Source organism: Carcharhinus amblyrhynchos, chromosome X (genome assembly GCF_965287045.1).
Source record: "Carcharhinus amblyrhynchos chromosome X, sCarAmb.v2.hapA, whole genome shotgun sequence".
NCBI lineage: Eukaryota > Metazoa > Chordata > Chondrichthyes > Carcharhiniformes > Carcharhinidae > Carcharhinus > Carcharhinus amblyrhynchos.
Window position 1 is genome coordinate 11,316,440 of NC_137359.1, and position 27,047 is coordinate 11,343,486.

General features: G+C 40.5%; 1 protein-coding gene across 3 annotated transcripts; it reads left to right on the forward strand.

Moving 5' to 3' along the window:
* Positions 1 to 7,487: 7,487 nt before the first annotated feature.
* LOC145362019 (ras-related protein Rab-5B) lies at positions 7,488 to 27,020 on the forward strand. 3 transcript variants are annotated; one of them, XM_080218044.1, is made up of 6 exons: positions 7,488 to 7,564; positions 11,997 to 12,241; positions 14,066 to 14,217; positions 14,847 to 14,969; positions 15,348 to 15,441; positions 26,908 to 27,020. In XM_080218044.1, exons 2-6 carry the CDS (start codon positions 12,079 to 12,081, stop codon positions 26,910 to 26,912), a joined length of 537 nt encoding a protein of 178 aa, XP_080074170.1. In that variant the 5' UTR covers positions 7,488 to 7,564; positions 11,997 to 12,078; the 3' UTR covers positions 26,913 to 27,020. The 3 variants fall into 3 exon arrangements, with proteins under 3 accessions (XP_080074170.1, XP_080074169.1, XP_080074171.1); XM_080218043.1 differs by lacking the exon at positions 26,908 to 27,020 and adding an exon at positions 16,906 to 19,554; XM_080218045.1 differs by lacking the exons at positions 14,847 to 14,969; positions 26,908 to 27,020 and adding an exon at positions 16,906 to 19,554.
* The last annotated feature ends 27 nt before the right edge of the window (positions 27,021 to 27,047 follow it).

A 27,047-nucleotide genomic window follows, 5' to 3' on the forward strand; every position in this document is an offset into this window, starting at 1 on the left:
AGAGGACCTTTGGAGACTAATGCTGATACTTGCCTGTTTCTCATTGAAACTGCAGAGAGGAGACCATCAGACAGGAGACAATTATAACAGAGGCTCCTGGATCGGAAGGAGCAATACCCTGAAGACCAAAGCCTACCAGGGCCTCCTCCTGCTGCAGGGGCTGAGGCTCACAGAGAGACTGTGCATAGGTGTCTTGCAAGACTCAGGGTCTACAGAACTCACATTTCTTATCTGCACATGAGCAAGAACTAGTGTCATCAATGTCTCCCCATGTTCTGGGATTGGGTTCCTCACATTCTCCAGGAATTGGTGGCACAAGGATTGGGAGGACATCCATTGCCAGTGGCTGTGAAAGTAATAGCTGCTCTGAATTTTGACACCAGTGGTTCCTTCCATGGTTCCACTGGACACCTTTTTTCTTAACTATTGGTGGGCATGTTTCAACGCTCAGGCATACGTTTATCCACCAAAATATCTCACACACTGGGATGTATGTTTGACTGACATCTTGTGCAATTTCATGTTTCCAGGTCAGGTGTGCGCAAACTTCTGGCCCATGGCAACAAGTACTACACTAAATAAACTGGAAAGGCAACCACTTGCTCAATGTACAGCTGTTCTGCCACCATAAGAAACTGGCTTTGCGCCAAATACCCAGGAAGCATCCATGACTTATACATCCTGCGTAGATTGCAGATCCTGAACATCTCTGAGGCACCACACAGGACACAGGATTGGCTCCTCAGTGATAAAGGACCAAAGGACGCAGCTGGTGATGCCTGTGCGGTGGCCTCAGGTTCCTGTGGAGAGAAGGTTCAACGAGGCTCATGCCACTGACTGAGCATTGGTGGAACACACTTTCGAGATTCCAATACCTGAACAGATCTGGCCGAATGCTCCAGAGGGTCTCGTGGTACATCGTGGCTTGCTGCGTGCTGCACAATCTGGCGCTGGAAATGGGGGAGGACTTGTCAGACGATGAGAAAGTGCTGGGGGTGAAGTTCGAGAAAGCTGAGGCTGCAGGGGAAGAGGCCATAGCACGGGCCGGACGAGGAGCAATGAACTGACAGCAAGGCAGGCAAATCAGAGGCCAACCGCCAGCAATCCAGTGTGTTTCCTGTGCGTGCACAATTAAATGGCTGGCGCTAGGAAGCAGTGCTGCAGCGTTAAGAATAAAAAAAGCAGCCTGAGACACTCTGTACTTGTATTGATACATTTGTTGCAAAATACACCTGCAAAGGGAAGCTAACTGTATCCGAGCAATGACAGCATGTGAGGGGGGGAAAGATTACTTTAGACTCTTAAAATGATAAGGCATTTAAAGTGGTAATAATTTAATGTAGTAATGTACGTAAAGCAGCAGCCACAAGAAGAAACAAACGGCAATGGAACAGGAAAATTGGAGAAGATCCCAGATAGAGGACAATTCTCAAAAATGGTCCAGAAGTAACGAAGACCTTAAGGAAGATGCAATGCAAGACCCTGAAGGAGGGCACCAAAAGACACTAAGTGACCAAATGAAAAGCAACAAGAAAATTGTAGAATGGAACCAAGTCAACGCCTTTTCACAGACAGTTCTGACCAACAGTGAAGCCAAAAAGGGTTTAGCTGAAGTTAAGATAAATAGAAATGAAAATTCCATTTATGGAAGCTACATCTCCGGTAAGAACATGATGGATTTCCCTCAGAAGAAACGCAGAAATTAAAGACTTAGAAAGAACCAGTTACTATTGAACATAAAGAGAAATCAATAAAAGAACTAAAGCCCTGGAGAAGACATTGAACCAACAAGATGAAATGACTGACAGCAAACTTCAGGAAAAAAAATACAGAATTAAGTTAAGGAAAAATGAATGAGACAATGTAGAATAAGCCGAACTCCATGAAAAAAAACAGAAAAAAAAACAGTGAAGAATTGAATCAGAAGAATAAGAGTTTGAAAAAAGGAAGCTTGACAATGAGAAATTAACTGAAGAGGTAAAAACGTTCAAAGTGACAGCAGAATCAGCAATTCCAACAGAAAGAAACTGAGATTACGTGCCAGAACGAGATTGCTGAAATGGCCCCATGAATGGAAAAGCAACAAGCCTGTATGGAACAGCTCCATACACGATCATATTTGGAACTGTACATATATAAGGCCTATCAGTAAAAGTGTTCATATTTAAAAATACACAAGCCTCAAGATCTCATCAATGAGCCATCACCACTGCAACAATAAAAAACCCATATTAAGTATGTAATATGACATGGTGCCATAATATGAAGCTTTGGGAGTGGATCAAGTTAAATCTCTGGAATTATTGTCTCTGTGATTGGACTCCGGTCAGACCCAGTAGACGTAGAGGGACAGGATTGTTCATGTGGATCACTGGAGGGGTAGAAAGACGCTCCAGCCGTCAGTGTTACCATCAAGAAATGATTTTGAACCTGTTTTATTGAGATATAGTAGTTCAGAACAAAAACTTGTTTTCTCTCTTCCCTTCTGGATTCTTTCCCTGTCCAAAAGCACCTCCACTGGGGAAAAGCTTCAATGAGCAGCACCGGCTCTCAATTTACTCTGAAGTTAGACCTGGTTTTGGTCTTACATGGCCCTGCATTTCTAAAATTGTCAGCCAGTAGTCCTTCAGTATCTGTCTGTCTGTTGTGGCACCCTAGATTCAACTGTGGAGACATCACCAAACCTAACTTCATGCAACATCCAGACACATTCTGAGATTTGTTTGGCTGATGATAAAAAAAATTCAAAATATTGAATAAGCAATGGTTCCTTATCATCAGACTCAAAAAATATTAACAGCTCCCCCCACTGGTGGGATTTTCCACTCCCGCTGAAGTCAATGGAATATTGAACAGCTTGCCGCATTATCCAGCTCCAATCCCACTGTGACGGGGCTGCATAATTCTGCCCTTTGTTTTAATATCTAGACTGTTTGTCTCTGAGAAATTTCTCTGCAGCTTGCAAAAATAAATGAATTGTCTTATTTAAAAGAGGTAACACAAAAGGAGTAGTTGAAGCCACAGAATTGCAACCAGAATGGGCATTCCTGCTAATATTACCTGGTTAGCTCAAACCTCTAATTATAGAATCATAGAATATAGAATAAGGCCATTCAGTCCATCCGATCCAAGCCAGTTTTTTAAGAGAGCAATCCAATTAACCCCTAATTATGTTACAGACAGCTTCACAGATAAGACTAAAGAATTAATTTGCTCTTGACCTGTACAGCATTGGATCTGATTGGATCAGCTCCCTTTATTCCATTCTGGTTCTGCAGAAGATACGGAGGTATGGGATTGAGGGTGATTTAGCAGTTTGGATCAGAAATTGGCTAGCAGCAAGAAGACAGAGGGTGGTGGTTGATGGGAAATGTTCATCCTGGAGTTCAGTTACTAGTGGTGTACTGCAAGGATCTGTTTTGGGGCCACTGCTGTTTGTCATTTTTATAAATGACCTGGGTGAGGGAGTAGAAGGATGGATTAGCAAATTTGCGGATGACGTTAAAATTGGTGAAGTTGTGGACAGTGCAGAAGGATGTTGCAGGTTACAGAGGGACGTAGATAAGCTGCAGAGCTGGGCTGAGAGGTGGCAAATGGAGTTTAATGTGGAAAAGTGTGAAGTGATTCACTTTGGAAGGAGTAACAGGAATACAGAGTACTGGGCTAATGGTAAGTTACTTGGTAGTGTGGTTGAACAGAGAGATCTCGGTGTCCATGTGCATAGATCCCTGAAAGTTGGCACCCAGGTTGATCAGGTTGTTAAGAAGGCGTACAGTGTGTTAGCTTTTATTGGTAGAGGGATTGAGTTTAGGAGCCGTGAGATCATGTTGCAGCTGTACAAAACTCTGGAGAATTGCGCACAGTTCTGGTCGCCGCATTATAGGAAGGATGTGGAAGCATTGGAATGGGTGCAAAGGAGATTTACAAGGATGTTGCCCGATATGGTGGGACGGTCTTATGAGGAAAGGCTGAGGGACTTGAGGCTGTTTTTGTTAGAGAGAAGGTTAAGAGGTGACTTAATAGAGGCATTTAAGATGATCAGAGGATTAGATAGAGTGGACAGTGAGAACCTTTTTCCTCGGATGGAGATGGCTAGCATGAGGGGACATAGTTTTAAATTGAGGGGTGATAGATGTAGGACAAATGTCAGAGGCATGTTCTTTACTCAGAGAGTAGTAAGAGCATGGAATGCCCTGCCTGCTACAGTAGTGGATTCGCCAACATTAAGGGCATTTAAATGGTCATTGGGTAAACATATGGATGATATTGGAATAGTGTAGGTTAGATGGGCTTTAGATTGGTTTCACAGGTTGGTGCAACATCAAGGGCCGAAGGGCCTGTACTGCGCTGTAATGTTCTATGCTTGTGCTTCCATCTTTCCTGTTTGTCTCGAGAATGCAATGACTACGCCATGAAAAGGTGTTCTCATTCTTGTTGCTGATCTATGGAGCAAATTTTCCATTTCAAATGTTTGGGCATTAAATTGTCCAGTGCAGTACATACAGAAAAACTGAATGAGGAAGATCAGTTTTGTCTCAGTTGTAGCACACATCTCCACCAGAGACATCAATGCAGTACTAAGAGAGTGCCGCACTGTTGAAGGTGCAGTCATTTGGATGAAATTTTACATTTATCCACCATCTACCCTTATGTAAAAAATCCCATGGCACTACTGGAAGAGCAGGAAATTCTCCCAGTATTGTGACCATCACTCCCTCCACAACCATCATCTACATGGATTTTCTGGTCCATCATTTAAGCCCCAGGCCATTTTTGTAGGAGTTCCTCAGGATTGTGTCTTAGGCCCAACCATTGGAAGGTCAGAAGTGAGGATGTCTGCTGACAATTGCACAGTGTTCAGTTCCATTCACAAATGTTCAGATATGGGAGCAGTCCATGTCTGCATGCAGCAAGACTTAGACAACATTCAGGCTTGGATTGATAAGTGGCAAGTAACATTTGCACCACATAAGTGCCAGGCAAAGGCTATCTCTGACTCTTGTCTACACTGTCTCCGATGCCTAGATGTCTAACCCATTACTCAGCCAACTGAACTTGTCACAAATGTCAAAATGTGGTCTGACCAAAGCAATGAACAGTTTCACTCTCATCTGACTTGCAGTTTATTGTTTCACCAATCTAATTCAGCATTTTATTTGCTTGTTGGATGGACGTGGAGCACTGCGTTCACTCAGGTGTCATGATCTCTTTGAAAGGGTCTCTTTTAATTTTATCCTTAGCTATTTAAGTAATATTCACATGTATACAATATTTTTACACATTTAAAAAGGAGAATCTAACCATCTCCTCTTGATAGTCAACGTTATTACCATTACTGAATCTCCCACTATCAACATCCTGGGAGTTAACTTGCTTCAGTTTTGTAGAAGAGTCATTTAGATCTGAATTGTTAACTGTTTCTCTACATAGATGCTGACAGACCTACTGAGTTTATCCAGCATTTTCTGTTTTTATTTCAGATTTACAGCGTCTGCAGTATTTTATTTTTATTTCCTGTGAGTTATTGTTGACTAGAAACGGAACTGAACTAACCATATAAATACTGTGGCTACAAGAGCAGGTCAGAGACTGGAAATTCTATGGTGAGCAACTCATCCCCAACTCTCCAAAGTCTGTCCATCATCTGGGGGGGAGCGGTTTAGAACGGAGTTGAGGAAGAACTTCTTCACTCAAAGGGTGGTGAATCTCTGGAATTCTCTGCCCATTGAAGTGGTGGAGGCTGCCTCGCTAAATATTTTTAAGACACGGGTTGATGGGTTTTTGATAAGAGAGGGGATTAAGGGTTATGGGGAGAGGGCGGGAAAGTGGAACTGAGCCACGACAGATCAGCCATGATCTTATTGAATGGCGGGGCAGGCTCGAAGGGCTAGATGGCCTACTCCTGCTCCTATTTCTTATGTTCTTAAGTCATGAGTGTGATGGAATGCTCTCCACTTGGCTGGATGAGTGCAGCTCCAACAACACTCAAGAAGTTCAATACCATCCAGGACAAAGTAGTCTGCTTGATTGGCATCCCATCCGTGATCTTAAACATTCACTCCCTCCACCATCAGCCCATAGTGGCAGCAGTGTGTACCACCTACAGGATGCACCGCAGCAATTTGTCAAATCTCTTTCAACGGCACCTTCCAAATTTTACCACCTATAAGGACAAGGATTGCAGACACATGGGAAGCATTATCACCTCAGTTGAGTTCCTCTCCAAGTCACACAGCATTCTGACTTGCAATGATATTGCTGTTCCTTCACCGTTGCTGCATCAAAGTTCTGGAACTCCCTCTCTAACAGCACTGTAGATGTACCTACACCACATGGACTACAGGAGTTGAAGAAGGCAGCTCACAATCTTCTCAAGGGCAATTAGGGATGGGCAATTACTGCTGCCAGTGATGCCTAGATACCATGTTTGTTTGACTTAATTGCGTACAAATTGCCTGGCATGTTTCCCTACATTAAAACAATCATTACAATTCAAGAACGTTTGTTAAGCTGCTCAGCATTTCAAGTTTTCTTGATGCAGTGACCAACATTATATAAGTGTGTTCTTACGAAGAGTTATATGGACTCAAAACGTTAACTCTTTTTCTCCCTCCACAGATGCTGCCAGACTGCTGAGTTTTCCCAGCATTTTCTGTTTTTACAACCATAGAATTCTTACATTGCAGAAGAAAACCATTCAGCCCATCAAGTCTGCTCCAATGCTCTGAAAGAGCACACTACCTAGACCAACTCTCCTGCCCTATCCTTGTAACACTGCACATTTAGCATGGCCATGCTAAACTGCACATCTTCAGACACTCAGGAGCAAGTTAGCATGATCAATCCACCTAACCTGCACATCTTTGGACTTTAATTTCTAACTTTTTATTTTATCATATAAATTCAAGTTCTGAAAGTGTATTTGGTGTCTGTGGAATTGCCCCCACCCCCTGAAGAGGTGAGAATTTATCCTCATCACTCTTGCAAGGTTAGTAGAATTAAATTTATTACTGGGAAATAAAGATGTTCTATCTTGCCTACCCAACAACACCAATTGCACATCGAAGTCTATAGGAAGTGCTTTGGGCCTTCCTGAGAAAGATGATTTGATGTCATGTGAATATTTTGATATAATAATTGCCAAAAAGGCCGCTCTAATATCTTCTCATTTTCTAATTTAACTCTATCTGACCTCATTATTTGTCGTGCCACCTGATGTCGAGAAGAGGCGAGCAGAGGAACCTTGCAATCGGAAATCCCGCCTTCACAGTCATGTTCTTCTCGGATTGGTTTAGTTGGAACATCAACCCGCCCTAGATGCCTGTGACCATTGGCCCAGCCTGCCTGCCAATCACAGGCGCTCTCCATTCCTATTGCACCAGGACGGCCGCGCCCGCCTTCCTCTATTCCCATTGGTGAATATTGCTGTCAATAAGAAATGCTAGCTTTTTATTGAGTCCCGGAGCTGTTAGTTAACTTGTACGGTGCTGTGGTCCAGACTTGGCTGAGTCTCAGTTGTTGCGACACTATTAAAAAAAGCTGTGAAGTTCAAGACGTCGTGAAGGTAGAAAATTATAATCAGCTTTTAGTCAGAATTGTTTCCGAGTGACTCCATCCTAGTCGAATGCTGACGTAGATTTGCCTCACGTTTTCTCGAATTGAAGGATCTGTTTTGTGGAAAATATGTTCTGCCGGTTGTGGGTGTGGGGATTGGGTTGACAGGAGCAACATTCGGTATTTTAAATCTTTATTTCTTTGTTAAAGAGTGAATTAAAACGCCCGTTTCACTTTTTATTTTCACTTAATTCGCTGGGTTAACATTGTTAGTCGATGTTTAGTGATTTGAAGGGGGGGGGGTGGGTTGGAAGTTATTCTGGAGCTGATCGTTGGGCCTTAACCGATTCCCTTATGTTGGGGTTTAAACGAGTATTCTAGACAATCTATGACTAGTAGTTTTCACTATTGAAGTTGCTGATCAGAACATAAATTCCGTGATACAATATGCAATGAAACGTTCGTTATTTTCTTCAGTACCTCTTTGTGATAAAGCCTTTTGACCGTGATGTCACTTAATTGCCCACTAATCTTTGACTGTCTTGTGTAGAAATCAATCCAACTACCCAAAAGGATTCAGACAAACAATACACACAACTATTTCCTCATTTCGTACTAACTGCCATATGCGTTGTACTTCTAACTTGTTATAGGAAAAAACTCGATTATTTCAATCTGCCCCCTTTCTTGTGATTGAGGTGGGGTTGCGAGCAAAGTGAAACGGGATTGTTATCGCGATTCTAGTCATATGTGGGGAAACGGCTAGTGTTCTAAACTGAATGACTAGTCAGAAGACGCTGCTGTAGATCGTTTCCAGCATTTTATAGCATCAGGGTTTTGCTTTAAGATTTTCTCCACTAACTGACAAACCATTTCCCATGTTGGTGGTTTGTTGCGTTTTAAAGACCAGTTCATATTTTTTTTTGCTGAAAGGGAAAACTAACTCAATAAGCACTGTAGGATTTTTACATAATTTTCATGTTTTAAATCAAACAACCAAGTTAACATTAAATTATTTTCCCCTATAATTGCCTTAATCTTTGGCTGTATTAAGCACCTTCTTGCTCATAATTTATCCCTCAACCAAAAAAACTGATCATCTAGCCATTTATCTTGTGCATATGTTTCTTGTATTTCAGATGTAGTTATTGTAACATTAGCAATGGATTCCTTTTCTCTTTAAAAGCAGTGGTTCACCATTCTAAATTTCTTTTTGCCTCTTTTCAGAGTACTTGGGGGCTCATTGGATAATGTTGTGGTTTGGGAGGGAAAATAAATGATTCCTCCCCCCCCCCCCCAAAATTGTGTAATGCTGTAGATCTACACTTGGCCACCTGATTTCTGTAATTGGGGATTCCTAGAGAGGAGGGACAATACTCTGAAGACATGTTTATTTGAGTCTGTATTCAGTCCAATTCTCTTCCCTCACTTAGTGAGTGTATAAGACAAACACCTTTTTTGTTTCCCTAACTAGTAATTCCTAGAACAGGTCACTTGCCTGTTGCCAGGTGCTTGTAGCTTGAGGGGCACCATTCCAAGTGCCTGACCAGGAGTGTCTCCTGCTTTTGCAGGTTGATATTTAGTTGTACTCCATTTTATGAATATATTGTGCTTGGTCACTAAGTCCTGGGGTGGGACTTGAACCTGGAGCTTCTGGCTCAGTGATGTGGCTGCTACCCATTATGCAACAAGAGCTCCTCTTGGAGTCTGCACATATCATGCCTTAAAGCTATTGGTTTGAACTATAATATAACCCAGGAAATGGCAAGGATGGTGGATTCAGATGATGCAGCTCTGCAATGGATTAAAAATTGTAGATGGGCACTTGATTTGAATACAAACCAGTGTACAAAGTGCTACAGAAACCCATCAAGCAAAGCATGTTCAAGAGGCTTGGTGCTGTAATTGGATTGTGTTTTGGTTGTTGAAGGCCTGGAGACCATAGAGAAGAACCAGAAATCTGAGATTGTGCCTTTTGTGTATGAGGCTAAATAGCATGGAAAAGCATTTCAAATGCCTGAAATGGAGATGAGCTGAACTTCCTGGCATGAGTTTTATGTAGAGTTCAGCTTGGAAAAGCAAGCCAGCTGTGGGAGGGGGTGGGGACCCAATATCTTGGGTAAATTGGCTAAATTTTCATGCTCATGAAAATAGTATGGGTTTACCTTGATCTGCTCAATGTTGTATGTCTAGGCTGTTTGTTTGCATTGCAGTTATTTGTCAACTGTGCTAAACCTTTTATCGGAGTAAAAATTCTTCCCCACTGCTTGATACTAACTGGAGCAATTTGAACACTCCCTTGAGTGGCCTATCACTAAAATTATAAATAAGACTGTGTACTTTTTGACTTGTTGAATGGGAATTGTACATAGCTCATTAAGTTAACAACCAGCAGGGAACTGGAATCTAATTTGATTTTTCTGGTCCATGCAATAAAGATTGTAGTTCCAGACAGAATTTGCTCTGAATTGTCTACCTTGAATTCCCAGGTCCAAGTCAAAGCTCCTGATTTCAGTTCTGACAACAGTCCTTTTAAACGCTAACCTAGCATCAGTCCAGGAAACGTTTTTTTGGTTTTCAAGCTGCTGGATCCCACCTGAACCTACAAGTTTGGACTAGTTGGCATCCTTGTACTCCTTGATTAGTATTTAACTCTTGAATGCATTGAATGTAAACTCTAAATCAATAGTCCATGAAAAAACATCAATCCTGTACTGCGCCAGTCTAAAGCTTTGTTTCCCACACCAGACATCCAGATTGCTAATTGGCAGTCTGTACAATGGGCATAGGTTGAGATGAGTTTATTCCATGCACCCATCTTGCTACAAAGATTCTTTTGTTCCATCACTATAGACCTTTTAGATGGTAACCACCAGCATTTAACCTAATGCCCTTCTGTTGGCTGTTTTCCTGAGCTTAACCTCCTGTCACTCCTGGTGTATACTTGATCAGACAGCAGCTTTTTTTCTCCAATAGTATCAAATTAATGAACTGATCAAAATCTGTGCCTTGATTACTTTCACTCCAGTGAATTTGTATTCCTAAGCCTCAAGTGAACTAAAACTGGTTAAATTTGAGTATTATGCCTTTTAGTCCTTTTGTCTACTTGTTAAATTTTTAAACTTTGCTGTTCTGTGAAGTAACTTACAAAATAAAGCTGCTTGCACAAGTGAGTGGAAGTGGCTTTTGTCATGCTTAACCCAAGCTGACAGTTCATCTTTTAGTTGTAGGAGTTAGAGCTAATGTTTTCATGTTAGAAATGCTCACTTATAAAAGTTACTTATGCTAAATGATTTCCTGATCAAAGCAGGACAGCAACTAGGAGGATTTGTTAGTTGTCCGAAGTGTGGCACAAGCCTGAGTACTGAGTCTCAGTAAGATGACCCTTGTTTACTAGACTTCAGAATTGTGTAACTGGAGCTTGCTGAATGAGAACCCAAAAGTCATGAGACATGGAGTTGTGTTCCATTGCACTTGTATTGCTGACTGCATTGGTCCATGCATTTAAAGTCTGCTACCCTGCAAATACCTAATGTGCTGTTTAGCTGCTTCTGCATCCAAATAATGGCCACAGCAAATGTATAATCACTAACTTCAGCCCACTACAACATGTACTTGGACCTGCAGTATGTATGTAGGCCTCCTTCAGCCTAGTGTGGTACTCTAAACTTGCAGAAAGGTATATATTGAGACAACATGGAGACTTGTAGCTACCCAGCAACAGAATGAAAGTTTTTAATAATGGAACAAGCTTCACCTGGTTTGTAATTTGCAACCTAAAATTTTATATGTTGGGTTTTGTTGTCCATTAGTGACTGACTGTTCTAATAGTTTTCAGGCACAGAACCTGATCAGGCATCAGCCCATCATTCAAGATCCTTAACTTGTAAACTGCAATGGAATTGACATGTTCAGTCAGATGGAGGGGGAAATCATGGTAATACATTTCCATGGTGATGCACTTCAACCTTGTCCCTAAACCAGTGAATAGTTTTTTTTGGTTATCATTGAGTCACCTAGTGCAGTTATAACTTATTTGGGATGACAATCCCCAGCCAAATGTAATTGGCAATCTCCATTGAACAGCACCCTTTGTGGGCAATTGGCTAATTCTGATTTGTTAAACAAACCAAATCTTGACACTTACTACTTGACAAGAATTAACTGTCACTTTTATACATGGAACCACTGTCAAATGTAGGTTTTTGGCCCCATCCCTGAAACCTATGCATCTGACACTTGGCAAAGGCATCTAGAAATTCCCTCAAGTCTCTTTTAAAAAATGTATCACTAACAAAGCCTTTGTCATTCCTAATATGAACTTTTGTGTATCTGAAGCATCTTTGGGCGTAAACAAGATTTGGCTGAGTTTTTAACTGAATTGCTTGATTTAGCAAGATGTATATATTAAAGCATTTGTTTTTCTGTTTTTCCCCTTGTAGGTTGTATGTTCCACAGTGGTGCCTAGCCTCTAGAATTGGTGGGCTGACTTATTCCTGTTAATAGAATCCTACAGTGAAGGTCATGGCCAGCAGAGGAGTATCCAGGCCAAATGGTCAATCCCAAGCCAGCAAAATCTGCCAATTTAAACTTGTGTTACTAGGGGAGTCGGCTGTGGGGAAATCTAGTCTTGTTCTACGTTTTGTTAAAGGACAATTCCATGAATATCAAGAGAGCACAATTGGTGGTAAGTCCCTCCAAAAATGAACCCATAAACAATGATGCTGAAGCTGTGTTCAGTAGGTAAAGACCAAGTCACTTGTGCAACTCCCTTGCTTCCACCACCTTTTTTTTAGAATAGTGGCTGACTAGCTGCCTTAAATCCACTCCCACCAATACTTCCCCCTTTCTGCTTTCCTTGACCTTGTAGTGCTAGTTCTTAAGAATTAAAGTGCATGTTTGCTACAATTCAAGGGCTTTTAAGAACCAAGATTTTCCTGTAACCATTTAAGTTTGATAAAACTTAGTGCAATGATAAATGACCTGTGACTGGCAAGTTGGTCTAATGGAGAGGCAGGATGTAGCAATGGTAAAGTTCTCTTAGATGAACAGGATGGCTCTTGTTGAACAGCTGAGTGGATTTGTCAGAGGTCTAATTCATGTAATTTTTAGCAAGTTAACAATGGACATCAGACTACAATATTTGGGTTTCCTGTTATGAGCATTGAGCTTGTCATTATGGGTAACTTCTGTGCAAACAAATCAAGCAAATGGGTATTCTGACACTAAAACAGCTTGCAACTAATGTAACTTGGGTTTTAAATTCATTTATGGGATATGAGTACTGGCTGGCCAGCATTGCCCTTGAACTAAGGGATCATTAATTCTTAATGAATCTGGAGTTGCATATAATTCCCTAAGGGCACTAGAACTGAGTTTTTCCAACTGGCAATGGTTTCATAGTCACAAGTAAATTTATTGAATTCACATCCCACCATTCATGGGATTCTAACCTAGATCTTTTGGGTTACTGGTTCAGTGACCATTCCACTATGCCACCAGCTCCCTATAGGTTACAAATCTTGTGACCTGATGTACTATATTTGGAAGACTGGACAGAACACTTCTTCTGGAGAATCTCTTGTCAACCAAGTTATGATCATCAATCACTGGCCAGTGTTCTTTGGCATTCCCTCTGACCAATACCATCAAAAATAAATCCAGTAGTTAATACCTGTTGTCCAGGGATTATTTCATGTGAAAGTTAACATTGATTCACTAGTTGTTAACCATGATTTGATTATATCAAGTACCAATTAATACTAATGCATTTGGGGTCATTTTAGTTTCTAACTCGTGTCTTGTTTCTCCTTTCTACCCTTCCAAAGAATTTTGCTAATGCAACGTTATTAAGTAGAATGGGGCTGTGGCAAGGCCATTTGTGAATAAAACTTGATCCACTTTTGAGAGGTGAGGAATGAGATTCCAGATGGTTGAAATTGAGATTCAAGCAGGCCTCAGTGTCTTGTGTCCCTGGCCATTTGTATGGAAAATGACAACCATATGCAGGTGTTAATGCTGCAATATTTGGTGCATTTATTCCTTAAAATTATTGAAGATCTGTTTGCCATTAAACTTTGTCCAAAGTACAAGACTATCATATTTGGATGTAAATTTTTGGCACTATTATGAAAGCAGGAAATGTGCTTGAGTTGTGGGCTCAGTAATTTCTGTGCTCCCATGACTAAAGGTTTAAGTTTTTATTGTCACAAGCTTGCAATGAAGTTACTGAAAATCCCTTAGTGTACCCAAACATGCACTGGAGTGTGGTGATTGAGGGAGAATTCAGTAAGGCCAGTGCACCTAACCAGCACAGCTTTTGGACTGAGGAAACCCATAAGGATGTGTAAACTCTGCACATTGAGCCCAGGTCCCTGGCACTGAGGCAGCAGTGCTAACCATTATGATTACTTGCAATTAGTCTTGCTTTGATTCTATTTGAATGCATTTCAATGCAAAACACTGGCAGTGACCTCAAACCAAAAAGCCTGACTCTTTTTTTTAAAAACAGCTGCTTTTCTCACACAATCTGTCTGCTTGGATGACACAACAGTGAAGTTTGAAATCTGGGACACTGCTGGACAAGAGCGATATCACAGTCTAGCTCCCATGTACTACAGAGGTGCTCAAGCTGCTATTGTGGTTTATGACATCACTAATCAGGTTAGAATTATGGGATTGCCCTTCTATGGTCAACAAAAGGTGTATTTGTTTTTAATGTTGAGCTTTCATGTAATTTTCAGGCTTGATTTTGAGGGGAAACAAGCAATCCTTTAATCCCAATCATAAAATGTAAGTGCACTCAGAATTTGCACCAAGAATAGGAATTTGAGGGCAGGTAGATTCCATCCTGGCCAGTGAATTCATTTCTGGATAAACTTCCTTCCAGCAGTAACAATTGCACTTGAATATGTACTAAGATGGTATCTGCTACTTTATCTGTAGATGGCAAACACTATAAGCCCATGTCTTGGCTAAAACTTGTATATTTGCAACTAGAATGCAGTAAAACATAGTTGCTTGTGGAAAGCAAGTACACTTGCCCATGGGGTTAAAAGATGTAAAGTTCAGATTTTGCTGGAGCCAAAGTGCTTCTGCAAAGGTGTGGGAGAGGAGAGCAAAAGAAGGGACTATATCCCTAAAACTTTGGTAAGCAGTGTTAAATAAAATGTTCAACTTTAATGTACACTGGCTTTTGATTTTTGAGATGCTTTATGGATGAACTGTTTCTCAATTGGGAATGGAACTAACCAAGAAGGAGCTTAATTTAACTTATCAAATGCTGTTTTCAGGAGACATTTGCAAGAGCAAAGACCTGGGTGAAAGAGTTGCAGCGACAAGCAAGTCCCAATATAGTTATAGCACTGTCAGGAAATAAAGCAGATCTGGCTAATAAAAGGATGGTGGAATATGAGGTAGGTTTTTGGTTTGAGGGTTAAGTTGTGGACAAAATATATGCTTAAGATTGTGTAGGTGGTTGTCTGGCTTTTTAGATTAAACATGGGAGTAGCCATCAGTACTGCAGCAATTGACTTTGAAGTACATGGCAATGGAATTAAGCACTAATCTCTGTCCAACTCCATTTAGATAATCTGGCAAGTTAGTTTTGGTCAGTTCCTAAAACAGTTTACTTGCCCTTTATGCTATAGGGGAAGATAGACTCTGCCCTCTTTGACCAGCTTAAATATTCAAAAATAATAAGAACCCTCTTGATTCAAATGATAGTAGTTTTTTAACTTGGCTCCTTTTTTTTCCCCCAACCTTAATTGCCACTTTTCCCCTCTTATCAACAGGAAGCACAAGCATATGCAGATGATAACAGTTTGTTATTCATGGAGACATCAGCAAAAACAGCAATGAATGTTAATGACCTATTTTTGGCAATAGGTAAGATATGGAAAAATAACTTGGAAATTAAGTTGAAACTGTTTTCTAAAGTAGAAAAATGATCAATGCTTTTGGTCCATGGACTAGATCAACATGCTAAACTACTGTAAAATGTAGTTTTGGGGAGAATTAATTCTGCCTCTATCTTGACTGTGGTTGTGGGATAGCTTCTCGGAGGGAGCCAAACCAGTTATAGCTACATTAAGTTATTTGCAAACCCCATTTTTGTAAATGCTATAACCAAATAGCTGCCTCTAAATGCTCCCCAGATAAAACTAAATTTGTATGTTTGCAGTGGGAAGTTGATGTTTCAACTGAGCCAAATGATGAGATTAGTTATGTAGTTTGTCTGCCCATATCCTACCTCTGGATAAATCTTAGTGACACAACTATGCTATATCAATATTTACAATCCAGTGTGAAACCAACTAAAGGGTAACTTGAACACATTCAAGGCTGTAATACAAAACCCTCAGCAAATAATGGAAAGGAACTTGGTTTTCAACTGTCACATCTTGCCTTCTATTTGAAATTGTTGATGTTAGTTTAATTTTTGTATGTTCCTTCAAGCTATATGGTTTGACACTAAGTTGGTAGATTATGGCTTTGTTTCCCAATTCAGCATCTCTGTACATTTTATGCTAATAGTCACTTGGTAGTACAGAACTTGCTATAGTGTCAGTCTTCTGATGCAGTAGAAAACTGCTGCATTTTTGATTGACTTTTCAAATGGGACAGAATTTCTACTCTTATCAACAGGTAGATAGGATCTAAGATCCTGTAGCATTATTCAGGAATGGAGTATATGCATTCAACCAGTGCAAGCAAAAATATTAACTGGTCAGTTGTCCCTCCTGTTGTTTATGGAACTTCAAGCGCAAATTAGTTGCTGCATTTGGCTACATGACTGCACTAAATTAATGCAATGTGGGTACTATATAAACACAAGCTCACTACTTAAATCCCCATTGGCTGCTAGCAGCAGGTGAAAGTTTATTAATATTTAAATATAATCTACTTCTACACATTAAGTCTGTGCTTTAGAGGCAAGTCACACTGCGCAAATCAAGCCCCTGGCTTCAAAGGTGGTTTTAGCAGCTCAGTTTAAGTTCAGCACTTTGAAGATTTGTGTAATATCTTTTGCATGACAACTACAGCAGCCTGGAAAAAGGCATTGATATTTCTTCAGGTTTCAGACATTGTTTTTGCAGTTAAACCACTAGTTCAGAGGTTTAACTTCCTAGAAGCTAAATGATTAGTCACTTGGTACATGAGTGACTGAGATCACATTCTTAACTAGCATTTGTTGAACTCGCATGTCAACCAGTCTTCCACGTTCTCACCTTGCATATCACCTCTGAAAATGCATTTTGAAAGTGGTTCTCAAATGATTTTTAAGCTGCTTTCAAAGGCTGAACCTCCTGTATCACTTGGAGCACCATTACACGTATCTTTATCTTCCAGCCAAGAAGTTGCCAAAGAGTGAACTTCAGAATGCCAGTGGAACAACAGGGCGCAGCAGAGGTGTGGATCTCCATGAACCATCTCAGAACAAGAGCCAGTGTTGTAGCAACTAAACAAACAATGAAGGGAGCTTGCTCTAAGTTGACAACTGCACATTCAATGAATTGAAATGGAACCTCTGCATTCATGCCTTTTGCAACATCTCCATTAAATACCTGCAGAATGGATGTGGGTTGACTTGCACACATCTTTATTTTGTACTAGAGATGCAAATATCAACCTAATCATTTGTTTTCCCTTTTTTTAATGTTCTTGCTATATGAATGCACCTGTCTGTCTCCAACACCAGTTACTTAAAGCTTTTTAAACAAAACACTTGTAGATAATTTGGAATTTGATTCTTCTTAACTAATGTTGCAGCTTGTGCTGAATGCAAACAGTGTCCTCTAATTTGTGAATGTTTGGCCTGTATTTTGAAACTGCACAAAGTATTTGCATTGTTTAACCTAGCAGGTAAATCTTTATGGCTGGTAACTTGTAGGGATTGGCCCTTTCTAGGATGGAAATTCCAAAGGAGGATTCTATACAAAACAGTAGCACTGTTATCTAGAGTAACAAATTTTGGCTATTTACAGCTAGTTGCCAAAACAGTTAAATTTCAGTTAACTGATAGGAGCCTAAGCTGTTTCCATCTCTAGTTACTAACTTCGAAGTACTTTCTGCAACAACTATTGGGTTCAACATGGCCAATGCTTACTTTTTTGAGCATATGAGCAGGATATACACTTGAAGTGGGACAAAGCAGTAATGGTACACTGAAGCTAAATGCACAAGTGAGGAATTTTACCTTATGGTGTAAATGCAGTTTCAAAATAATGATTTTTGGGCTACAATAGTATGTTTTTGCTCCTTTTGGATGTATCCCAAAGAGGGGTTGTAATAAGCTAGCTGTGAATCTTTGTGGAGGACTATTGGGGTCCTACTGAGCATGCTTAATACTGTAAATGACTGACCACTACATGTTCTGAACAATTCACTTAACAATTTGTTCAAGTTCTAACAATGAGGCTGTGTACACATGACTGAACTGACATCTACAGAGCATTTGTCTCCACTTGACACCCTTGAGGCTGACCTCAGTATTGCTATTTGAATACACTGCCAGTTGAACCATATCAACCATGAGTTAAATGAATTCTTCAATCTTCCCCCACCTTTTGCTGGAAGCAGAAAAGTTAAAACTTTTATGACTAAAGTCAATAAATTTGACTTTAGTGGTGACTGGAAGCACTACTAAATTTCTGTAGTAGTATCTTACTGCTTAATTTTCTTGAATATTTGAGGCTTTTCCTCTGATCTTAAATCTGGCACTTACAGGAATCCAATAACCTTAAATTCCAAGTTCTTCCCCCTAACCACCACCCTTAGCTGTATCCTAAAGATGTTGACTTTAGGCATAGTGATAAATTTTCACTTTGCACAAGTTTTCCTCCCCACAATCACTTGGAATGTATTGGGTCACCTTGTAGAAAAATTGTCATCTTCTGGGTACTAACTCCAGAACAGTGTTTGTGATAGGGAGTGCTCTGAAGCATAGTTTGCAAGCCAGAAATCCCTTGATAGTAAAACTTACTGAATTTCAGTTTTTAAATCAGTACTCAGTCCTTAAATTGAGTTTGTTCTCTTGCTAGAGAATTTAAGATTTAAAACAGATTTAATCATAACAATGATGCCATATCAGCCTCCAGTGTTGAAATTGAGCCATTGCACAACACTTCAATTTTCAGATACTTTTAAATATTCTGAGGACTCTTGATTTGGTGTTTTCCTTTGACAGTTCTGTCAAACTAGGTTGTTTTAAAGTTTTAGCACCTTTTTTAACCCCCTCCACAGTTGGAAGCACATGACTAGTTAGGCCTTGCATTGGAATTATTAACATTTTTCTGATGCACTTTATCAACATCTGTATATGTATGAATCATGCACTGAATTCTAAAATCTGACCTTTCTGATAGAATTGCATCTTTTATCAAGTTGTCTCCATTGAGGTGTCTGACTTAATTCACATGTTTTATTGAATCTTCAAATGTAGTTTGTAAAATTGCCTTTCAGAACTTGTAGCTCACTTCACAATCCCCTTCACATTCCAGTTTCTATAACTTAAAGTAGGGGAAGCTATATCTGGAACTTCAGACCCATTTAATTTGATCCTGTTGTAACAAACTGCATGGCACAGATGCATATGCTAATCTTTGGATGAATGTTATCCTTCACAAATGGAAGTGAACAGGGTAGTTGTAGACACTAGATTTTTTTTAAAATCCTTCTCTGCAAGATCTGTAAAATTGCATTTCAGTGCCAAGAAACTGCTCAGTGACTTGTGAATAGATGCAACAATCCCTTCTAAAATTCATTGTTTTTGTAATTAAATGAGGCTTATTTAAAAAAAGTTGCAACTAAATCATTGTAATGGCATTAATTCTGATTCACATGTAATGCAACTGCCATGTATTAAACAGATGGTCTGTCTTTTATGCTATGGATTATTACTGCACTTGAACTTGTACTTTGATTTGAGCAAATGTGGGGCAGGGGTACTCTGCCACTGTTCAAAACAACCTGAATTATGCATTAAACTTGAGGCTTTCACATTTTGTACATGCCTTGTGTTCTTTCTAGAATCTATCTGGACCATCAAGTGTCAGCTTTGAGCTAATCATGATTGGCTGCTAATCTAAATTTTGACTCAAGTCCCCAGGCTTCTCAACAGAATGTAATCAATTTGCTTCAATTTTATTAATAGATTAGGGTTTTTTTTTGCTGTGCTGAGGTTTTGAAACAGATGCCTGTACCATAAATAGGGATCACTTTGAAAACTGACTTTCTGTTTTAACTGGAATTGCAGTACATAACACTAGTGCCATAGTTAAGTGAGCAAACAACCTGTGCACTTTAAAGTGGAACTTTGCAAACCACTAACATCTGTCAATCTACTCCTCCCCTGATTTTTCTCTGGCTCCATGTTCTGATATTCTGGTCCTGAGTCATGGATTACATGACTCCAGTTACACAATTGTGATGCATTAAGTTTGAGTTAACTTTGCACTAGCTGGATCACCTGTACACCATTTCCAGCTGTTGACTTTTTTGGCCTTCTGGACTTCTCAAACTGCATGAAGTGCAGCTATATCTTTGACAAATGCAGTAGCCAAGATGCTCAAGGTTTCAAATAGCAAACAAAGCTGACCTCTTTGGGACCCCTCTTAGGCAGGGGTTAAATAGGATGGCACAACTGAACCTCTCGAAACAAGGTTTTTATTCAGAATATTTTCCTTTTTGGATGGTAGGTTTAATTTGCACTAGTTGATGCCAGTTTTTCTTCTGCCTGTGATTTAATAGCTAGATATTGCCACTACACCATAAGTCATGATTTGACCTGTAGATTAGGTACTCACTTCCTTTCCTGTGGAGCCAGCTATACTCGTACAGCCAGTTGTCATATCTCAATGCAGTAGCCAAAATTTTGGTTTGCATGTTGCAACCTGATTTCAGTCATAGCTCATCTCTTGCTGCTCTTGAACATTTTAACTATATGGTGTAGTCACTTGTTGTTGTCTACAGGTTCTAGTTTGAGTGGAAATATTATTTCTTTACTCAGTTGCCTGGCATTGCCATAGTACTGGAATTGAGTTGATCAGGCAGCATTTGTAGAGGGGGAAAAACTCCTCCAATATGACTTCAAATCTAATGGAGGGTGGGAATTATGACTTTTTTTGTTCTTCACCAAAGGCCTCAGGATATAGAAAGGATGTGATTAAATGTCATGCAACAAAAGGAGACCATTTGATTAGAGAATATGTCAGACTAAGGGACAGCTCTCAACAACAATGTGAAGTGTCATATGACAAAACTAGAGCAGGAAACTTCAGATCATGGTCTGAAGTTGTTGATGAACAGGAGGCTGGCAAATGCCTTCACTGGTACACAGCAATAGGCTAAGGATGGAAATGAGCAAGTGTAGAATTAAAGTGACAAGCTAGGTGTTGCTTTGTTTGTGGACAGAGCAGAGGTGTTCCACAAAGTAGTCACTAAATCTGCTTTTTCTCCTATTTGAAGGAATTAACCTGAGGAGAAAATGAATGTCAAAGGTCACATCTTCAGAACAGATGTGACAGAGTCAGTACAGAAGATGGGTTTGGGGAAATGTAGTCAAGTAACTTTAAAGGTAGATCACATGAGAGAAGTGTGGGAATTGGAAGCAAAGTTGAAGTTTTGTTGTTTGCAATGTGAGCAGGAAAAGGCACTAAATACAGTGGCACGGTAGTACAGTGATTAGCATTACTGCTTCACAGCTCCAGGGACTTGGGTCAGTGTCTGTGGAGTTTGCACATTCTCATTGGCTGCGTGGGCTTCCTCCCACAGTCCAAAGATGTGCTGGTTAGGTTGATTAATCATGCTAAAATTGTCCCTTGGTGTCCTGATGTGTAGGTTAGAGGGATTACTGGGTAAATATGTAGGGATCTGATGGTAGGGCCTAGGTGCGATTGTGGCCAGTGCAGATTTGATGGGCCAAATGGCCTTTTTCTGCACTGTAGGGTTTCTATGACTGTGACCAGTTATCATTCTGTTTAACCAAACCGAGAGCTCAGTTTCCCCTGAATCAATCAATCAATCAATCAATCAATCAATCACTCACACCGTGCGCGCCCCCCACCCCACCCCAACCAACCAAAATCCCACTGTGATTCCCTAACTACTTAATTCAGTGATAGTCATGTATAAAGGATTTCAAAGTGTAAACTGGGAGCTATTGAATGGATGCCAGAACCCTGGAATCTAGCTTGAGCAAATACCAATATAAAAGTGATGTTTTGAGTTCTGATGCATGTCCTTTACACTGATCTGTTCATGTCTTCAGCTGGCTACATGTATCCTCAAACAAATGCTGCTACAGAAAAAGATGTTAGGGTAACTGTGTTCCGCCAAGGAGTTTTAAGGTGGAGAAAGTTACCATGGAAAAAGAAACAGAAGGAAAAGAATGGTCAATTGCTGACAAATTGCCTGAATTTACTTTTGGGACTTTGCATCAATACTGACTGAAGATTATGTCTTGCTAACTTCTAAATCAGTACAAGTAGAATGGCAAAGCTGTTGGAATCACTGAAATTGCTCAAACCAGGCCACTCTTTGCATGAAAGTTGTGTTTTTTGGTGACCTGCTGAAAAACAAATTTATAAAGTGCCTACCTTTTCGTTACATCTCAATGGTTGAAGTAAAACTGACTTTGGATGTTGGTGACTGCCTGCTACCCCAAGTGGTAATTACAGTGATGTGCAGCACACATAAATTATTAGTGCATAGGATTACAAAAATGTACAGGACAGAAATGGCATTTGGCCTAACCAGTTTGAGCTGGTGTTTGTACATGCCAGCTTCTTCATCTCAGCATATCTTTCCATTTATTTTATCCCTTGTGTACTCTAGTTTTCTTTTGAAAGCATCAGATTAAGAATGGGATTGGAGACATAGAAATTCATTGTGAAGTGCTGCAAATTGCTGATGTTTCATTAACACCATTAGATGATGGCCTAGTGGTATTATCGCCAGATTATTAATCCAGAAACTCGGCTAATGTTCTGGGGACTTGGGTTCGAATCCTGCCACGCCAGATGGTGGAATTTGAACTTAATCAAAGATATCTGGAATTAAGAATCTACTGATGACCATGAAATCATTGTTGAATGTCAGAAAAGCCCATCTGGTTTACTAACGTCCTTTAGGGAAGGAAATCTGCTGTCCTTACCTGGTCTGGCCTACATGTAACTCCAGATTCACGGTAATGTGGTTGATTCTCAGCTGCTTCTGAAATGGCTGAGCAAGACACTCAGGTCAGAGGGGTAATTAGGGATAGGCAATAAATGCTGGCCTAGCCAGCAATATCCATGAATTAATAAGAAAAAATTGGAATCTGATTTGGGAACAGTGGCCAGTCGTGGCTGCATATTGAAGTTGTTTTTGCTTAGTTGATTAATGTACATTAATCAATGTACATCAAAGGTTATGGAAGATTTGGGCTCATAGTCAGTTCCAATGCAGTACTAAGGTGTTGTGAGCAACGTTAGAAGTTTGGGAACCATATTGATGACTGTACTTCCCTTGGATTCAAGTGCAGACACCAAACTTCTGGATATCTCAACTTGGTCACTGTCTAAAGTTGTAACAACATTCCAGATCCTTCATTGTACTGCTGACATATATCCAAATTGATTTCAGTGACAAGTATATGTGATTTCCCATATCTTGGGTGGATTCTTAATGCATCCCTTCCCTACCTGTCATATATACAGGAGACTCAAGTGCTTTGTTTTAAGATTTTATGATACAAAAAAAAATGTGGCAGTCTCAAGGGTGTACTTCTGGATCTCTGGGGAAGATGGAATGGTTTTGAGTATTGTTTTTCTTTCTTTTTTCCCATTGCCTTTTTTCATTCGTTCACAGGATGTGGCTTGAGCATTTATTGTCGATCCCTAATTGTCCTTGAGAAGATGGTGGTGTGCTGCCTTTTTGAATCACTGTAGTCCCCGAGGTGTAGGAAGCAAGTTCCTGGATTTTGACCCAGCGACAGTGAAGGAATTATATATTTCCAAGTCAGGATGGTGTGCGATGTAGAGAGGAACTTGCAGGTTGTGGTGCTCCCATGTGTCTGCTGCCCTTGTCCTTCCAGGAACTTGTGGGTTTGGAAGGTGCTGTTGAATGAGCCTTGGTGTGTTGCTGCAGTGCATCCTGTATATGGTACACACGTCTGCTACTGTGCATCAGTAGTGAAGGGATTGAATGTCTGTGGAAGGGGTGCCAATTAAGCAGGTTGCTTTGTCCTGGATGGTATCAAGCTTCTTGAGTGTTGTTGGAGCTGCACCTATCCAGGCAAGTGGAGAGTATTCCATCACACTTCTGACTTGTGCCTTGTGGATGGTGGACAGGCTTTGGAGAGTCAGGAGGTGAGTTATTCACCACTGGATTCCTACCCTCTGACCTACTATTTAGCCACAGTATTCATATGGCTAGTCCAATTCAGTTTTCATGTGGAAGTATAGTTCACTGTAAAATACTGTTTTTAGAAAAGGGAGAAGACACATTTCCTTTACTTTTATTGTCTATAGATTCTGTTCCTGCTTCCTTTGATTTGAATTATTGTCACATATTGAAATACAGTGAGAAGTATTGTTTCTTGTGCACCATACAGACAAAGCCTACTGTTCGTAGAGTACATAGGGGAGAAGGAAAGGAGAGGGTGCAGAATGTAGTGTTACAATCACAGCTAGGGTGTAGAGAAAGATCAATGACAGGTCCATTTAAAAGTCTGATGGCAGCAGGAAAGAAGCTGTTCTTGAGTCAGTTGGTATGTAGTCTCAGACTTTTGTATCTTTTCCCCGATGTAAGAATGTGGAAGAGAGTATGTCTGGAGTGTGTGGGGTCCTTGGTTATGCTGGCTGCTTTTCTGAGGCAGCGGGAAGTGTAGACAGAGTCAGTGGATGGGAGGCTGGTTTGCGTGATGGATTGGGCTTCGTTCATGATCCATTGTAGTTTCTTACAGTCTTGGGCAGAGCAGAAGCCATACCAAGCTGTGATATATCCAGAAAGAGTGCTTCCTATGGTGCATCTGTAAAAATTGATGAGAGTCGTAGTGGTCACGCTGAATTTTCTTCACCTCCTGAGAAAGCAGAGGCATTGGGGGCTTTCTTAATTACAGCATCAACATGGAGGGACCAGGACAGGTCGTTGGTGATCTGGACACCTAGAAACTTGAAGCTCTTGACCATTGCTACTTCATCCCCATTGATGAATGGCAGGAGTGTGTCCTCCACTATGCTTCCTGAAGTCGATGACTATCTCCTTCATTTTACTGACATATTTTCCTGTTGCATAAAAGCATTGCTGTTTTAAATATTATGGACACAGTAATGTACAACTATTAGTGTCTTGCCTATCCTCGTAGACCCACAGACATTACCACCATGTTTAAATAAACTAACACATAACATTAGAACCATGAGTTTGGAAGTAAGTGAGTGGAAAATTTGATGGTGTTATTGGTGTTCTTGTATGCTTTTTATTATTAAAAATAGCCAGGTGGATTGGGTTGGCTGAGTTTTGGGGGTAGATTACCTGCCAGAAAACAGTACGTGGTGCAAATGACCCAAGAAGAGAAAAGTCTATTTTTTTCAATATTAATGACCTTATATTACATTGATAATACTGCTTGCTGTTTCACTTATAAGACAGAAAAAGCTGAAAATGCACAACAGATTTGTAAGTATCTACAAAAGATAATACTTCTGATGTAGACTCAATTCTTTTTGACTCCTGTATTATAAAAAAGTGGAGGCATTTCAAAACTGGAGTTCAATACTGGTAGGTGTGGAGCCATCCACTAATAGAAATTAAATTGGAGTATTTTTGAAATGGTGAGAAACTTGTGATTGGAAAAGTAGAGATTTCAGGAGCTGGTACACATTTAAAACGACAGGACAAGTTAGAGAAGTAATTAAAAAGGTGAATGGAATGTTGGTTGTTATCTCAAGGTGTCTGAAATACAAAAGGATGGTAGTTATGCTTCAGTTGTATGAAGTTCTGGTTAGATTCCATCTAGAATAATAGATGATTGAGCAGTTACCCAACTGAGGTGTTTAAAATGATTCAATAGTTTATCTGGTGAGGGAACTCAAAAATGAAGGGAAATAATCTGGAAAATTAAAGCTTGTCCGTTTGGGAAATCAAGAAACATGTTCTCACACAAAAGGTTGTAGAAATTTGGAATTCATTTGCTGTGAAATGCTGGGAGTCAGTTGCAACTTTCAAGTCTGAGAGATTCTTTCCTCGGTCATGGTATCAAGGGATGTGGAGCTGAGGTTGGTAAATGGAGTTGAGGGGCAGATCATCCAGAATCTACAGAAATGGAATCATGGCTGGAGGGGCTGAATGGCCTGTTAAGTTAGTCGTCATCTTATTTTTGACAACTGGATTTTCTCAGGGATGCTAATTCATGTTTAGAAAGTCTCTTCTCAAAGTTTGGTAATTTACCTTTAATTGCAAGGTTTCCATCGGATTGCCTCGTGACAAACTTGGGCGCCGCACTTACGCAAGGATATTTTGGCCTTGGAGGGAGTGCAGAGGAGGTTTACTAGGCTGATGCCGGAGTCGAGGGGGTTGAGCTATGAGGAGAGGCTGAATAAACTAGGCTTGTACTCGTTAGAGTTTAGAAGAATGAGGGGAGATCTCATTGAGACATATAAGATGATGAATGGGATGGATAGGATAGAGGTGGAGAGACTCTTCCCGCTCAGAAAGGACAGTAGGACTAGGGGGCACAGCCTCAAGATAAAGGGGGGGCGGTTTAGAATGGAGTTGAGGAAGAACTTCTTCACTCAAAGGGTGGTGAATCTCTGGAATTCTCTGCCCGTTGAAGTGGTGGAGGCTGCCTCGCTAAATATTTTTAAGACGCGGGATGATGGGTTTTTGATAAGAGAGGGGATTAAGGGTTATGGGGAGAGGGTGGGAATGTGGAACTGAGCCACGACAGATCAGCCATGATCTTATTGAATGGCGGGGCAGGCTCGAAGGGCTAGATGGCCTACTCCTGCTCCTATTTCTTATGTTCTTATGTAGGCCAGTCAAGACTTGCGTGTGTGTTTTGGTGGAGGAAAAGCTTTCTAACTTGTTCTGCTTGTCTAATTCTGCCGGGAGTGGGGAGGGTGCTGCAGTCAGCTTTGAGACCCTCCCCTGCCTTCTGCATTCAGATTTCCGGAGAGGTCAGTGACCTGTCTGAACAAGATTTTTGCTTTTTATAAGATACGCATACAGGAGTTCCCGGCGCTAGGACCCAAAAGCCTCCCGCGCTGTAGGCGGGACTGATGATATTAACACAATCCAGAAATACCTTGAGCAGGACGAGCGGCTGTGTGGAGGAGCCTTTTAAAGTCAATGTTTTCTCTATTCACACAGGCTGATCGGTTCGAGCACGGCAATCCTGTACATCAGAAAGATGAAGCAGGACTCTACGCTAAGGAAATCTTCTCGCTAAAGGGTCGGTAGAAAGTTTATCCTGACGTTCAGGCGTTCGGAGCAACTTTTCTTCCCAAAAG

Bases quoted from the DNA above. Each gene is read 5' to 3' on its own strand.
- LOC145362019 (XM_080218043.1), top strand. From the start codon at position 12,079: ATGGCCAGCAGAGGAGTATCCAGGCCAAATGGTCAATCCCAAGCCAGC. The intron at 14,218-14,846 runs GTTAGAATTATG...TGCTGTTTTCAG, and splicing joins TTTATGACATCACTAATCAG to GAGACATTTGCAAGAGCAAA. The intron at 14,970-15,347 runs GTAGGTTTTTGG...TCTTATCAACAG, and splicing joins AAAGGATGGTGGAATATGAG to GAAGCACAAGCATATGCAGA.